We start from the raw sequence: 15,170 nt of genomic DNA on the forward strand, positions 1-15,170 counted from the left end.
TCACAGACTCCGACGGCCCCTTCGCAGCCTGCCACGGCGCAGTCAGCCCCAGCGTGTATCTGAGCAACTGCCTGTATGATGTGTGCCTGGGAAACGGGGACTCCCAGGTTCTGTGCCAGAGCATCCACAGCTACGTGACAGCCTGCCAAGAGGCCGGGGCCCCCATCCAGCCCTGGAGGAGCGCTTCCTTCTGCCGTAAGTGCGCGGACAATGTAGGAGCTCTGGGACGCACTGGGAGGAGAGGGAGGGGGGGTCAATATTGCTGAGCATCTTGTTCCAGGCCTCTGGGCTTCTTCTGGAACTCTTCTCGGTGGGAACCAACAATCTCATGTTCCCTTCTAAAGGTGCCCTGTTCCTCTCCTCCCTGTCCTGCTGTTCTCTCCTTTTGTGTCTGTCCCTCTATGCTGTGGTGTGAGATCTTTCCAGGCACATTTATTTCTCTCTCTATTTAAGCTGTGAGCTGCCCTGCCAACAGCCACTACGAGGTCTGTGCTGACCTCTGTACCACCACCTGCTCTGGAGACATCATGGACTGCCCAGAGACCTGTGCTGAAGGCTGCCAGTGTGACGAGGGCTTCTTCTTCGATGGCCAGGGCTGTGTGACTCTGCAGAGCTGTGGGTGCATCGAGCGAGGGAGATATTACAAGGTACCGCCCCCTGCTGGAGTGTCTGGTCTGATCTAATTTTTGCTCTATCCACATCTTAATCCCTACACTGGTCAAGAGTATAGGATTTGCTATTCTCGATCAGAACATTGGTCCATCCAGGCTGGCTTCCCTCTCTGCTAGTATCTAATGCTCAAAGTGCCAAAAAAGGCCAGAAGATTTAATGCCCAGATGAGCGCAGTGACTTACTCAAGGCCACCTAGTGAATGAGTAGCAGATGGGAGGTTAAAACCTAGGAATTTGTTCCTGGCCTTAAGCCCAGTCCTTAGCCCATTAGACAGCCTTTCTCTCTAAAGGCAAGAGGAAATAATATTATGACACAATGGACATTTTTATAGATACATAGATTCTAAGGCCAGAAGGGTCCATTGTGATCATCTAGTCTGCCCTCCTGTATAACACAGGCCAGAGAGCTGCCCCGATATCATTCCGAGAGCACATCTGTTAGAAAAAGACATCCACAGCTCTGGGTTTGGTGCTGTCAAAAATTATTTTAAATAATTGTTTCCAGTTACATTCTGTTATTTCCTGTTTTCCAAACTTTCCATCAGCCCAATGAGACGGTCCTGATGAACGAGTGCCAGCAAAGCTGCACGTGTGTTCCTGCCCGAGGGGTGACCTGTAAAGCCCATGGCTGCTCCCGAGAAGAAATCTGCCAGATTAGAGATGGCGTCAGGGCCTGCATCAGCATAGGTACAGGACAGTCACTGTTTGAAACGTGCCCGGAAGGGTTATTGTACAGGAGCGAGTAAGTAGCTGTGGTTGTGTCTCCGCACCCTTCTCACTCTCCCCCTTCATTTAGCCTGGAACTTTGACCCATAATATTGCAGAATTTCGACTGGAAAGATGGGAAGACTTGTTGGGTCTCTCCAGCAGAGCCAGGTGGGCAGCTGTCAGGGATCTGTGCACATTCCATGATTCTCTCTCCTGGAGCAGGCTGGGGGCTGCTATAAACAGAACACCCTGGCTACAGACCCATAGGGACCATCAGTCATCTGGGCAGTGTCAGAGCCCATCACCTCTCAGCCACTCTCCTTGTCTGCTCCACGCTAGAGGTCTGCTTGGGCCTAATTTCTGAGGAGCCCAAGCCCAAGAAGGTCATGTCATTTTCTGACCCAGCCTGACTCTTCCAATGAAAGTGAATGAGTGCCAGGGCCACCTCCCGCCCATGGGGTTGGCATGGCGGTGGCTATGTACCTGTTCCTGCCATCCGCCATCCCTGGCTGCAGTGTCTGCGCTCTGGGGCAGCTCCCTCACTCCACAGTATGCATAATGCAGCCAGGTGGCAGTGCTAGTAGGAGCTGGGCATGCACCTACCTCCGCGCTCACCCCACAGGTAGGGTGGCCAACTGTCTCATTTGTGAAAACTGGACACTGAGCATCGGAACCTCCCCTGCTTCCTGCTCCACCTCTTCTCCCAAGGCCCTGTCCCCTGTTCCTCTTTCCCCACCCACTGTTGCTCACTGCTCTCTCCACCACCCTGCCTCTGACCGCTGAGCAGGGCTCCAGGGGTGGAAGGGTGACTGGAGCAGGATGTTGGAGAGAAAGCAGAGCTCTGAGGTTGATGGGGTGACTGGGGCAGGGTTGGGGAGGGAGAGCCATGCTCAAGGCAGGATGGGGAGCCGCTGGTACGCCGGTACCTTTCTCCGCCGGAGCTGTTGCTGAGTGCTTCTCCAGGCTCCAGCAGTAGCTTCTGCTCTCCCCATTCCCTGGGTGGCGGAGGCTGGTTACTGTAGGTAACTGGACTTTTAGTGTCCGGTCTGCAGTGATGACTGGACACTGCCAGGTTCCCTTTTCGACCAGACTTTCCAGGCAAAAAAAACGGAGACCTGGCAACCCTAGCCACAGGCAGAAGGAGAACAGCTGACTTGACCCAAGCCCAAGAGAGTCCCGTTGATTTCCTACTCAACCTGACCCAGACTTGACACTTGCTGTCGGCTCCCATCAGGTTTGGGTTGCATTGCAGGGCTCTGCTCCATACTGCCTGTCACGTGGCTCTCTGTGTTCAGCAGCTGCACGAGAGGCTGTGGGGAGGGTGATATAGGAGGTGGCTCTGCTGGCTCAAAGACTGCTGTGGTCTCATCCCTGCAGAGAGATTTCCCAGCAGAGGACTTGTGGGAGGTTTGGGAACTGTCCATGGGAAATATGTATGGGGATGGATGGCTAGATAGATAGATAGATAGATCATTTGCTCCATTTCACAAACAGGCTAGATTAAGAAGTAGGATTCCAATGACACTAAATATCATCCCAATTTTCACACCACCCTCAGCCCCCTCTCCGCTCTCATATATAACTGATTAGTCTGGTGTCTCTTGTCTTTCTATTGTCTTTCCCCACTAGTCATTCCAAAGCCATCGTGCAGTGTGGTCCGCTGCAGAGAAGGAACTATTTGCAAGTTGATAAATGGGCAGCCAGAGTGTGTGCCAGTCTCTCAGGCCACGTGCTGGGCTGGGGGTTACTTGCATTACCACACCTTCGATGGACGGGTGTATGATTTCCACGGCACCTGCAACTACACGGTGGCCAAGACCTGCAGGGATGACTCCGTCCTGCCCTCCTTCCACGTCATAGCCGAGAGCGAGAACAGTGGAAACACAGAGGTCTTCTACATTGGGTTGGTGACTGTCCAGGTGGATGGAGTCACCATCACAGCAGCCAGGGCTGAGGTCGGCTTTGTGGGGGTAAGTGCTGGGCATGGTCAGTACTTTGATAGGATACCTTGAAAATATTTACCCAAGCTGTTGCAGGGGGTAGAATTGTTTAAGTAGTAGATGGTGCTCTCCTCCTGAATTGGTGCTGTCCCTGAAGCCATGGCACTGTACTAGGGGGTGCTGTACTACGGTCAGATGTACAGGTATCCCAGTAGGGTGCACTCTCCCCTTGGAGTCAGTGCTGACCCCAATTCCCATCATGGCAATACCAGGTGCTGTGTGTCATAGAATGGGGCAGGTGGCCAGCAGGGGGCACTGACCCAATTCCAAAGCTCTGTGCTTGGGGCTACCGTCAGCAACTGGGACATGGGCGGTCAGACCTCCTGGCTGGAGCTAGTAGCCAGATCTGGAGTCAGGAACCAGGAGTCAGAGACAAGGGTCAAAACTAGGGTGACCAGATGAAACGGACAAATATCGGGACACATGGGAAAAAAAAAAAAAGCGGCCGGAGCAGCCAAAGCCGCAATATCGGGACAAATGGTGTCCTGACTGCGCATCAGTCGGGATGCAGGACAAAGAACTAAAAATAGGGACAGTCCTATCATAGAATCATAGAATCATAGAATATCAGGGTTGGAAGGGACCCCAGAAGGTCATCTAGTCCAACCCCCTGCTCGAAGCAGGACCAATTCCCAGTTAAATCATCCCAGCCAGGGCTTTGTCAAGCCTGACCTTAAAAACCTCTAAGGAAGGAGATTCTACCACCTCCCTAGGTAACGCATTCCAGTGTTTCACCACCCTCTTAGTGAAAAAGTTTTTCCTAATATCCAATCTAAACCTCCCCCATTGCAACTTGAGACCATTACTCCTCGTTCTGTCATCTGCTACCATTGAGAACAGTCTAGAGCCATCCTCTTTGGAACCCTCTTTCAGGTAGTTGAAAGCAGCTATCAAATCCCCCCTCATTCTTCTCTTCTGCAGACTAAACAATCCCAGCTCCCTCAGCCTCTCTTCATAAGTCATGTGCTCTAGACCCCTAATCATTTTTGTTGCCCTTCGCTGGACTCTCTCCAATTTATCCACATCCTTCTTGTAGTGTGGGGCCCAAAACTGGACACAGTACTCCAGATGAGGCCTCACCAGTGTCGAATAGAGGGGAACGATCACGTCCCTCGATCTGCTCGCTATGCCCCTACTTATACATCCCAAAATGCCATTGGCCTTCTTGGCAACAAGGGCACACTGTTGACTCATATCCAGCTTCTCGTCCACTGTCACCCCTAGGTCCTTTTCCGCAGAACTGCTGCCTAGCCATTCGGTCCCTAGTCTGTAGCGGTGCATTGGATTCTTCCATCCTAAGTGCAGGAGCCTGCACTTATCCTTATTGAACCTCATTAGATTTCTTTTGGCCCAATCCTCCAATTTGTCTAGGTCCTTCTGTATCCTATCCCTCCCCTCCAGCGTATCTACCACTCCTCCCAGTTTAGTATCATCTGCAAATTTGCTGAGAGTGCAATCCACACCATCCTCCAGATCATTTATGAAGATATTGAACAAAACCGGCCCCACGACCAACCCCTGGGGCACTCCACTTGACACCGGCTGCCAACTAGACATGGAGCCATTGATCACTACCCGTTGAGCCCGACAATCTAGCCAGCTTTCTACCCACCTTATAGTGCATTCATCCAGCCCATACTTCCTTAACTTGCTGACAAGAATACTGTGGGAGACCGTGTCAAAAGCTTTGCTAAAGTCAAGAAACAATACATCCACTGCTTTCCCTTCATCCACAGAACCAGTAATCTCATCATAAAAGGCGATTAGATTAGTCAGGCATGACCTTCCCTTGGTGAATCCATGCTGACTGTTCCTGATCACTTTCCTCTCATGTAAGTGCTTCAGGATTGATTCTTTGAGGACCTGCTCCATGATTTTTCCAGGGACTGAGGTGAGGCTGACTGGCCTGTAGTTCCCAGGATCCTCCTTCTTCCCTTTTTTAAAGATTGGCACTACATTAGCCTTTTTCCAGTCATCCGGGACTTCCCCCGTTCGCCACGAGTTTTCAAAGATAATGGCCAAAGGCTCTGCAATCACAGCCGCCAATTCCTTCAGCACTCTCGGATGTAACTCGTCCGGCCCCATGGACTTGTGCACGTCCAGCTTTTCTAAATAGTCCCTAACCACCTCTATCTCCACAGAGGGCTGGCCATCTCTTCCCCATTCTGTGATGCCCAGCGCAGCAGTCTGGGAGCTGACCTTGTTAGTGAAAACAGAGGCAAAAAAAGCATTGAGTACATTAGCTTTTTCCACATCCTCTGTCACTAGGTTGCCTCCCTCATTCAGTAAGGGGCCCACACTTTCCTTGGCTTTCTTCTTTTTGCCAACGTACCTGAAGAAACCCTTCTTGTTACTCTTGACATCTCTTGCTAGCTGCAGCTCCAGGTGCGATTTGGCCCTCCTGATATCTTTCCTACATGCCCGAGCAATATTTTTATACTCTTCCCTGGTCATATGTCCAACCTTCCACTTCTTGTAAGCTTCTTTTTTATGTTTAAGATCCGCTAGGATTTCACCATTAAGCCAAGCTGGTCGCCTGCCATATTTACTATTCTTTCGACTCATCGGGATGGTTTGTCCCTGTAACCTCAACAGGGATTCCTTGAAATACAGCCAGCTCTCCTGGACTCCCTTCCCCTTCATGTTAGTCCCCCAGGGGATCCTGGCCATCTGTTCCTGATTTTATCGGGACAGCTGTTCACCCTAATCAAAACAACCTTCCATCACTCCCCGACGGCTCTGTCCCACGCGGCCCCCTCCCCCACAGGAGCCACTCCCTGACGGCTCTGTCCCACGCGGCCCCCTCCCCCCGCGGGAGCCGCTCCCCGACGGCTCTGTCCCACGCGGCCCCCTCCCCCACGGGAGCCACTCCCTGACGGCTCTGTCCCACGCAGCCCCCTCCCCCACGGGAGCCACTCCCTGACGGCTCTGTCCCACGCGGCTTCCTCCCCCCACGGGAGCCGCTCCCCGATGGCTCTGTCCCACGCGGCCCCCTCCCCCACGGGAGCCACTCCCCGATGGCTCTGTCCCACGCAGCCCCCTCCCCCACGGGAGCCGCTCTTCGACGGCTCTAACTGATGCGCTCGGGTTGCCAGGCCTCCGGTTTTCAGTCTGAACACCTGGTCGAAAAGGGACCCTGGCGGCTCTGGTCAGCACAGCTCACTGGACTGCTAAAAGTCTGGTTGGCCGCAGAGGGGCAGGCAGGCACCGTGCCCAGCTCAGCTCAGCTCCTGGGAAGCAGCCGGCATGTCCCTCCGGCTCCTACGCGGAAGGGCAGCAAGGGGGGCTCCGCACACTGCCCCCGCCTGCAGGCGCCGCCCCGAGCACCGGCTCTGTAGCTCCCTTTGACAGAGAACCGTGGCCAATGGGAGCTGCGGGGGCAGCGCCTGCAGGCAGGGGCAGCACACAGAGCCCCGTGACATGCCGCCATTTTCCGGGAGTCATGCGGACTTCCTCCATCCCTGGGAAATGACAGGGCTGCCTGAGGTCAGTGCCGCCCAGAGCCCACACCCCGAACTCCCTCCCACGCTCCAACCCCCTGCCCCAGCCCTGAGCCCCATCCCGCACCCAAACTCCCTCCTGGTACCCGCACCCCGCAACCCCTCCTGCATCCCAACCCCCTGCCCCATCCCTGAGCCCCCTCCTGCACCAAACTCCCTCCTGGGGCCCGCACCCTGCACCCCCTCCCACACCCCAATCCCCTGCCCCAGCCTGGAGCCCCGTCCTGCACCCTGAACCCCTCATTTCTGACCCCACCCCAAAGCCTACACCCCAGACCAGAGCCCGTACCTCCTCCCACACCCCAATCCCCTGCCCCAGACCGGAGCCCCCTCCCACACGCCAGACCCCCCGGTCCCACCCCCAGCCCAGAGCCACCTCCTGCAGCCCAAACCCCTCATCACTGGCCCCACCCCAGAATACTCACTCCCAGCTGGAGTCCTCACCCCCTCCTGCACCCCAACCCCCTGCCCCAGCCCAGAGCCCTCTCCCACACTCCAAACCCCTTGGCCCCAGCCCAGAGCCCCCTCCTGCACCCCAAATCCCTCATCCCCAGACCCACCCCAGAATCCTCACCCCCAGCTGGAGCTCTCACCCCCTCTGCATCCCAACCCCCTTCTGCAGCCCTGAGCCCCTTCCCACACTCCAAACCCCTTGGCCCCAGCCTGGAGCCCGCTCCTACCCCCAAACCCCCAGCCCACAGCCTTCACCCCCTCCTACACCCCAACCCCCTGCCCCAGCCCGATGAAAATGAGTGAGTGAGCGAGGACGGGAGAGAGCAAGCGACAGAGGGAGGGGGGATGGAGTGGAGCGGGGGCGGAGCCTCTGAGAAGGGGTGGGGACTCAGGGCAGGGAGCAGAACAAGGGTGTTTGGTTTTCTGCAATTAGAAAGTTGGCAACCCTAGACGTGGCCCTCTCCCCTGCAGGAGCCTCTCCCTAATGGCTCTAGGTGACATAGCTCCCTCCCTGTAGCCACTTCCTAATGGCTCTAACTGATGCGGCCCCCTCGCCCTCAAAATTCCAACTTTTGAACTGTTTGCTCTGTCGTGGTCGTCATGCTGGTCCCAGGGACAAGGTGGGAGAGGTAATGTCTTTTATTGGACCAACTTCTGCTGGTGAAAGGGACCAGTCATCCAGCTACCCAGAGCTCTTCTTCAGGTCTGGGAAGGGTACTCAGGGCTGGTCTATGCTAGAGAATTAGATCAACCCAGATGTGTCGCTCAGAGGCACATAGGTGCCAACTTTTTGGTTCCCGGGGGGTGCCCCAACCCCTCTACACCCCTTTCCCCAGCTCCCACCCCTGCCCCGCCTCTTTCCGCCTCCCTCTCCACCACTTTCCCCAAGCCCCTGTCCCCTCTGCACCCCTTCTTGCCCCCTCTCCTCCCCCTCACCCCAGCACCTCCTGCACACCGCGGAACAGCTGATGGCACTGGGCAGGAGGCACTGGGAGGGAGGCGGAGGAGCTGATCCACAGGGCTTCCAGAGGGTGCTCAGCACCCACTATTTGTTTTTTTGTATGTGCTCCAGCCCTATTTGGGGGCATGAAAAATCCATACTCCAAGCAATGTAATTAAGTCATCGTAAGGGCTTGTCTACACTTACAGAGCTGCACCAGTGCGGCTGCACAGCTGTAGCACCGAGTGAAGATGTTACCTAGGCCGACAGGACAGCTTCTCTTGTTGGCGTAGGTACTCCACGCAGTCTGCACGACAGTGCTAGGTCAGTGCAAAGCAGTTCACCTCGACCAATAAGTGTCTCCAGTAAAATTTCGCTCTTGAACATAACAGTCCCTGCTACATCGACTTAATAACTCCACCTCCATAAGAGGTTTAGAGTCAATGTTGATGCAGTTAGGTCGACGCCATGTCAATGTAGATACTGCATGGATTACATGGACTGTTACTGGCTTTCAGAAGCCATCCCACAATGCCCCACACTGACAGTACCATCGGTACAAGTGCTCCTGGTGAGGTTGCATATTGCACAGACGCAGGAGCAAAGAGTAGACATGCACAAGCGATGTAATCACTGAGGTGGCTTTATGCTGACGTAAATCAGGTCAACTTAATTTTGTAGTGTGGCCATGCCCTGACGGGTGGTGCCTATGTCAACAGGTGATGCCCGCCTGTCAACACAGCGCTCCCTGCACCAGGGGATAGGTCAGTATAACTGCGTTGCTCAGGGGTGTGGATTTTCCACAGCTGCAGCGTTCCAAATGTAGACGAGCCCAGAGTGTCATAGCTAAATACAAGGTGGAAGAGATTGTTTAGCATAAGTGGTTAAACCCACTGACATCATAGGACAAAAAGGGTGGGTTATTGAGTTACAGATTGCTGTAATAATCTATAACTCCAGTGTCTTTATTAAAACCATGATTTTTACTGTGCAGCAAAGTTAAGAATTTAGGATCCCAGTCTCGACTTTTGAAAGTGTGGTTCCATTATTAAACAACTTTCAAAACATTGAAATCCTCCAAAAAGAATTACATTTCTCCACCCAGCTCTATTTAATCTGATGTTTTAAAGTAATTCTGGTTCAGATTTGGGTCCAGGTTGCACTGCTTGCTAATCTGAGTAGGGGCCACTTTGCAAATGACAGACTAGTGCACTCAATTGTGACCTTTGCCCTTTCTTTCTCACCATGAAGCTGAATAACACCAGGGCCCACTTACCCATCTCCCTGAACAACGGGGCCCTTCGGCTCTATCAGAGCGGCACCTCCCTCATCCTCCGCACCGACTTCAACCTCAGAGTGTCCTATGACTGGAACAACCACCTGAGGATCACTGTTCCCAGGGTCTTTTTGAACAGCCTGTGCGGCCTGTGCGGCAACTATAATGGGGACCCCTCCGATGACTTCAGGACCCCGGATGGGGACCTGGCTCCCAGTGTCACCGCCCTGGGGAAAAGCTGGGCAGTGGAAGATGAGGATCAGTTTTGCTGGCACGATTGCATTGGAGGTTGCAGGCCCTGTGCCGCCAGCATAGCCAGAAAGTACAAGGAGGAGGCCTCGTGCGGCCTGATAGCCAAGGTCTCAGATGGGCCCTTCAGCCAGTGCCACACCAAGGTGGATCCTACAGTCTACTTGGACAACTGCGTGTACGATCTGTGCCACAGCGACGGCTACAGGAAGGCCCTGTGTGAGGCCCTGAAGGCCTACGCGGACGCGTGCCAGCTGGAGGGGGTCAGGATTGGGGAATGGAGGCAGCTGTCCAGATGCCGTGAGTACAGATTTGAATGCCAAGGTCTATGGTCTGCTGGTTAGACCGGGGAGCCTGGGGCTCAGCACTCTTGAGCTTTAGCCCTGGTGTTGGGAGGGGGCGTGATCGAGCGGTTTGGGATTGAGTAGTGATTGGGAAATCAGGACTCCTGGGTTCTGTTGTACCCACAGTACTTGTTTGTCCCTGGAATTGCTAAGGTGCCTGTCACTTGGAGTATCTAACGTCCACTGATAACACATGGATGGTTGGGGTAAAATGATGCCTGTTTTTGAGTCACTCTTCCTACCATGAACCTGATCCTGTAAGGTGCTAATCACCTCCGGCAGTGTGCTGAGCACCCTAACCTCCTGTTCATGTCACTGGGATTTGAGGGCTCTCAGACCCCACAAGCTACATTCCCCTCTGTCTATTTTAAATACGGTTTTTGCATGGAGAGAAACTTGCTGCTAAATCTGTGGGTCCTTCACTCCCCAGCCATGGAGTGCCCTCTGGAGAACAGCCAGTACCAGCTCTGTGAAACAGCCTGCCCAGCCACGTGTGTGGACCAGTCAGCCCCCAGCAGTTGCAAAGACCCCTGCGTGGAAAGTTGTCAGTGCACGGATGGTTTTGTGCTGAGCCAGGGCAAATGCATCCCCAAGGGCAGCTGTGGGTGCCAGTTTGAGGGGCGTCCCTATGCCCCCAATGAGAGTTTCTGGGTCGACGAGGCATGTGGGACACAGTGCGTGTGCGATGCAGCCACTAGACAGGTTGAATGCGCGGCTGCTATGTGCAAACACTCGGAGAGGTGCGGGCTAGTGAACGGCGTACGGGGCTGTTACCCCTCCAGCTATGCCACCTGCTCTGTGACAAGGAATCTGCACTATTCCACCTTTGATGGACGGAGATACAACTTCAAAGGCACCTGCCACTACCAGCTCACAGCCCTGTGCGAGAAGGCAGAGGGACTGGTGGACTTTGAAGTCAACTTCCAGGCTAACAATACCGCTCCTCTACAGATCAAGGTGTATCAGACCAACCTCAGGATCAGCAATCAATTCCCTGGGAAAGTCCTGGTGAGTTTCTCAAATTGTCTCTAATCTCTCTAAAATATTTGTGGAAAGTCACCTGCGTGATCCAGAAAAGTTGCAGACAGTGCATGGAAGGATTTTGAAATATAGGGTGAATTGTAACCAACAGGGAGCCAATGGAGATATTTAAGGATTGGGGTGATGTGGTTACACTTTGGATGTGTGAGAAAGTGTCTGAATCATAGAATTGTAGGGCTGGAAAGTACCTTGAGAGGTCATCTAGTCAAGTCCCCTGCACTCATGGCAAGATTAAGTATTACCTAGAGCATCCCTGACAGGTTTTTGTCTAACCTGCTCTTAAAAATCTCCAATGATGGATATTCCACAACCTCCCTAGGCAATTTATTCCAGTGATTAACTACCCTGACAGTTAGGAAGTTTTTCCTAACGTCCAACCTAAACCTCCCTTGCTGCAATTTAAGCCCATTGCTTTTTGTCCTATCCTCAGAGGTTAAGGAGAAATTTTTTTCACCCTCCTCCTTGTAACAACCTTTTATATACTTGAAAACTGTCATCATGTCCCCTCTCAGTCTTCTCTTCTCCAGACTAAAAGAACCCATTTTTTCAATCTTTTCTCATAGGTCATGTTTTCTAGACCTTTAATCATGTTTGTTGCTCTTCTCTGGACTTTCTCCAATTTGACCACATCTTTCCTGAAATGTGGCACCCAGAACTGGACAAAATACTCCAACTGAGTCCTAATCAGCACAGAGAAGAGCAGAAGAATTACTTCTTGTGCCTTGCTTACAACACTCCTGATAATACATCCCAGAGTGATGTTTGCTTTTTTTGCAACAGTGTTACACTGTTCAGTCATATTTAGCTTGTGATCCATTATGACCCCCAAATCCCTTTGTACAGTACTCCTTCCTAGGCAGTCATTTCCCATTTTCTATGTGTGCAACTGATTGTTCTTTCCTAAATGGAGCACTTTGCATTTGTTACTCCTGGGGAAATTCTCGCATAATTAGAAAAGGAGGATTTGTGGCACCTTAGAGACTAACAAATTTATTTGAGCATAAGCTTTCGTGAACTACAGCTCACTTCATCAGATGCATTCAGTGGAATATTGGTAAAAAAATTATCAAAATAATTGACAGGTTTCAGAGTATAGCAGCCATGTTAGTCTGTATTCGCAAAAAGAAAAGGAGGACTTGTGGTACCTTAGAGACTAACCAATTTATTTGAGCATAAGCTTTCGTGAGCTACAGCTCACTTCATCGTATTTTCTCAATGTATTTTATCAATGTATTTTATGCGGGAAAATACTAAATTCTAAGCCCAGTGCTTCAGAACTGCCCCATGAGCAGAACCTTGCCCATGGAGCCAATTTAGGACAGAGTGGGGCACACAGGGCTGCTGGGGCGCGTCACAGACTGGGGTTCAGAATGACTTGTGGGGGAGACAGACTGGAGCGTGGGCTCAGGAGCTAGTTGAGTGACAGTGTTGAGCCTGGGGTTGTGGGAGGGGGGCTGCAGAGACCCATGGGGATGAGGAGTGTGGGGACAGGGGCAGACATGCCTGACTGAATGAGAGAGGCTTGGGGTCATCCGGGGTCTTCATGGGGGAGGCTTCCCAACACCCTAACAATCTCACCCCCCACAAAGAAAAACCTCCCACCCACACCCAACACCCTCCAGGGTCACTCCTAGGCTCCTTCTCTCTCCCTGAGGTCCTCTGTTACCCCTGACTCCCCCAAGTCTTTGCATTGCTTCTGACAGGTGCAGAAAATACAGTTCTGTATTGTAATTTAAGTGAATTACACAGAGTTCTGTATGAATATGCCTAGTAAGGAATCTATTTGTCAAAAAATAATTTACCAGAATCCTTTTTTAGCACTTTCAATCCCTCCCAACTTGGTATCATGAGAAACTTTATACGTGTAGTCTCTATGCCATTATCTAAATCACTGATGAAGATATTGAATAGAACCAGACCAAAAACTGATCCTTGAAGGATCCCTCTTGATATGCCCTTCCAGCTTGACAGTGATCCACTGATATCTATTCTCTGGGAATGGTTTTCCAACCAGTTATGCACCCACCTTATAGTAGCTCCATCGAGGTAGTATTTTCCTAGTTTGTTTGAGAAGGTCATGTGAGACAGTATCAAAAGACTTACTAAAGTCAAGATATACCACATCTACCTCTTCCCTCCCATCCGCAAGTGTCCACACTTTCACAGTGTGCTCTCATCCCCAATGGGGCACCTCCTTGTGGCCGCAGCCTGGAATTAGCTCTGCCTTTCTGAAGCCCCACCTGCGCGTGCTCACTCTATGATACTCTCTCTCTACCCGGACTCAATGGCACCCTCCTTGTGGCTTGGCTCTCCGGCTAGGTCACGGTAGTTTCTCCTTTCTGGGAGGTTTGTGTACCAAGTGTCCCCAACTGTCCCAGGCAGTCTTCCAATTCACTGCCCCTCAATGGTGCCACATCCCCACTGGCTGGTAGGGGAACGTGGGCTCACCCTCATCTTTGGGTTCCAGCCCATGGACCCTAAAACCAGCAGCTAAGGTCTACCCTGTCCCATGCCTTGTTTCTGTTTCCTTGGATTGCTTCCTATGTTGTCTCTATCAGTCTCCTTCTCTACCCTTCCCTTCCCTCCTGGCCAAGCCCCTGCTCTCCCTAGCCTGAGAGAGTGACTGCAGACCTCCTCTCTGCAGCCCCCTTCTGCCCTCAGCTACCTTGCTTTATACCAGCCCACCTGTTCCTATTCAGGTGAGCTTCAGCCTTTAATTAGTTCTCATTGCTCCCTGGCTCCTCCTCCAGATGCATCTTAGATGCTTAATTGGCCTGTCTAGCCACCTTAACCCTTTCAAGGGCAGGTGTGGGGTGAGCACTCCTTCACAGTGTCAATAGCATCCAGCAGAGGTGTGAACCTGGGGCACTGGGGGACAGAGAGGAGGGAACTGCAATAGCTAATGCCAGGGGAAATACAAGTCTGGTTAGAGCTTGGATTCAGGCCAGCTGTAGGGAAGGAAGCAGGCCAGACTGGATGAAGATTTGAACAGAGGTGGATTATTATTGTAATCATGGGCCAGAGCTCTGTGCTGGGGTGAGAGGTTCCACCACAGGCGAGCAATGTTTCATATCTCATGTGTCTTGCTTTAACAGGTGAACAGTTTTCTGATGAATCTTCCCTTCAACCTCATTGATAAGAAAATCACTGTGTATAGAAAGGGCTGGGCCACAGTAATCCAGGTAGACTTTGGTCTCACTGTTACCTATGCTGGGTGGTCAGGACGCATCACGGTCACTCTGCCAGTCACCTACGCAGGAGCCGTGTGTGGTCTGTGTGGCAACTTCAACACTGACGGGGAGGACGACATGCTCATGAGGGATGGTACGCTGGCACCAAGCCCAGTCAGCTTTGGCCAGAGCTGGAAGGTGGGCGACCTCCCAGGATGCTCTGCAGTAACGATACCCCCATGTGCAAGTGTAGAGGCTATTGAAAAACAACAACGAGGTAGCAGAGGACAGTGTGGGCTCATCCTCCACAAGAGTGGCCCTTTCAGAGGATGTCACAGCAAAGTGGACCCCCATGGATACTTCGTAGACTGCGTGTACGGCTATTGCATCCTCAGTGGGCGGGAGAGTAACATCTGCCAGGCCCTTGCTGGCTATTCCGAGGCATGTCAGGAAGCTGGAGCTGTGGTGCATCCCTGGAGGACGACGAAATTCTGCTGTGAGTCCCCCGTGCTCATCGCTGCCCCTTGGGGATCCCTGTTCCAAGTTGGCTGGTAGATGTTGGTTTAAATGCTGAGCTCATCAAGTGACGTAGAACATTTCTTCATGGTCACAGGAGCCCAAAGTATGGGCACAGCACAGGCACTGGCCCTAGGAGCTGCCCCCTCACCGTGCCCCTACCCACGTGCTGCACCCCAGGCCAGAGAGGCGCTGTCCGGGGATGTAGTGGTGCCCTTCATAGCCCATCTAGTTCTTGGCTTATCTGCTGAGACTGGGACATAATTAGAGCTGGGACATGGTGGTGACTCACTAATTGAGAT

At 52.6% G+C, this 15,170-nt stretch overlaps 1 protein-coding gene across 1 annotated transcript in view; it reads left to right on the plus strand.

Moving 5' to 3' along the window:
* The first annotated feature begins 1,844 nt into the window (after nt 1–1,844).
* The window catches only part of LOC141977507 (IgGFc-binding protein-like), a 102,417-nt gene continuing 89,091 nt past the window's right edge, over nt 1,845–15,170 (plus strand). The window contains exons 1-5 of the mRNA XM_074939024.1: nt 1,845–2,001; nt 3,009–3,349; nt 9,524–10,097; nt 10,572–11,149; nt 14,278–14,848. Coding sequence (XP_074795125.1) covers nt 1,845–2,001; nt 3,009–3,349; nt 9,524–10,097; nt 10,572–11,149; nt 14,278–14,848 — 2,221 coding nt within the window. The remainder of the gene's footprint in view (nt 2,002–3,008; nt 3,350–9,523; nt 10,098–10,571; nt 11,150–14,277; nt 14,849–15,170) is intronic.

Source organism: Natator depressus, chromosome 24 (genome assembly GCF_965152275.1).
Source record: "Natator depressus isolate rNatDep1 chromosome 24, rNatDep2.hap1, whole genome shotgun sequence".
In the NCBI taxonomy this organism is placed as follows: Eukaryota; Metazoa; Chordata; order Testudines; family Cheloniidae; genus Natator; species Natator depressus.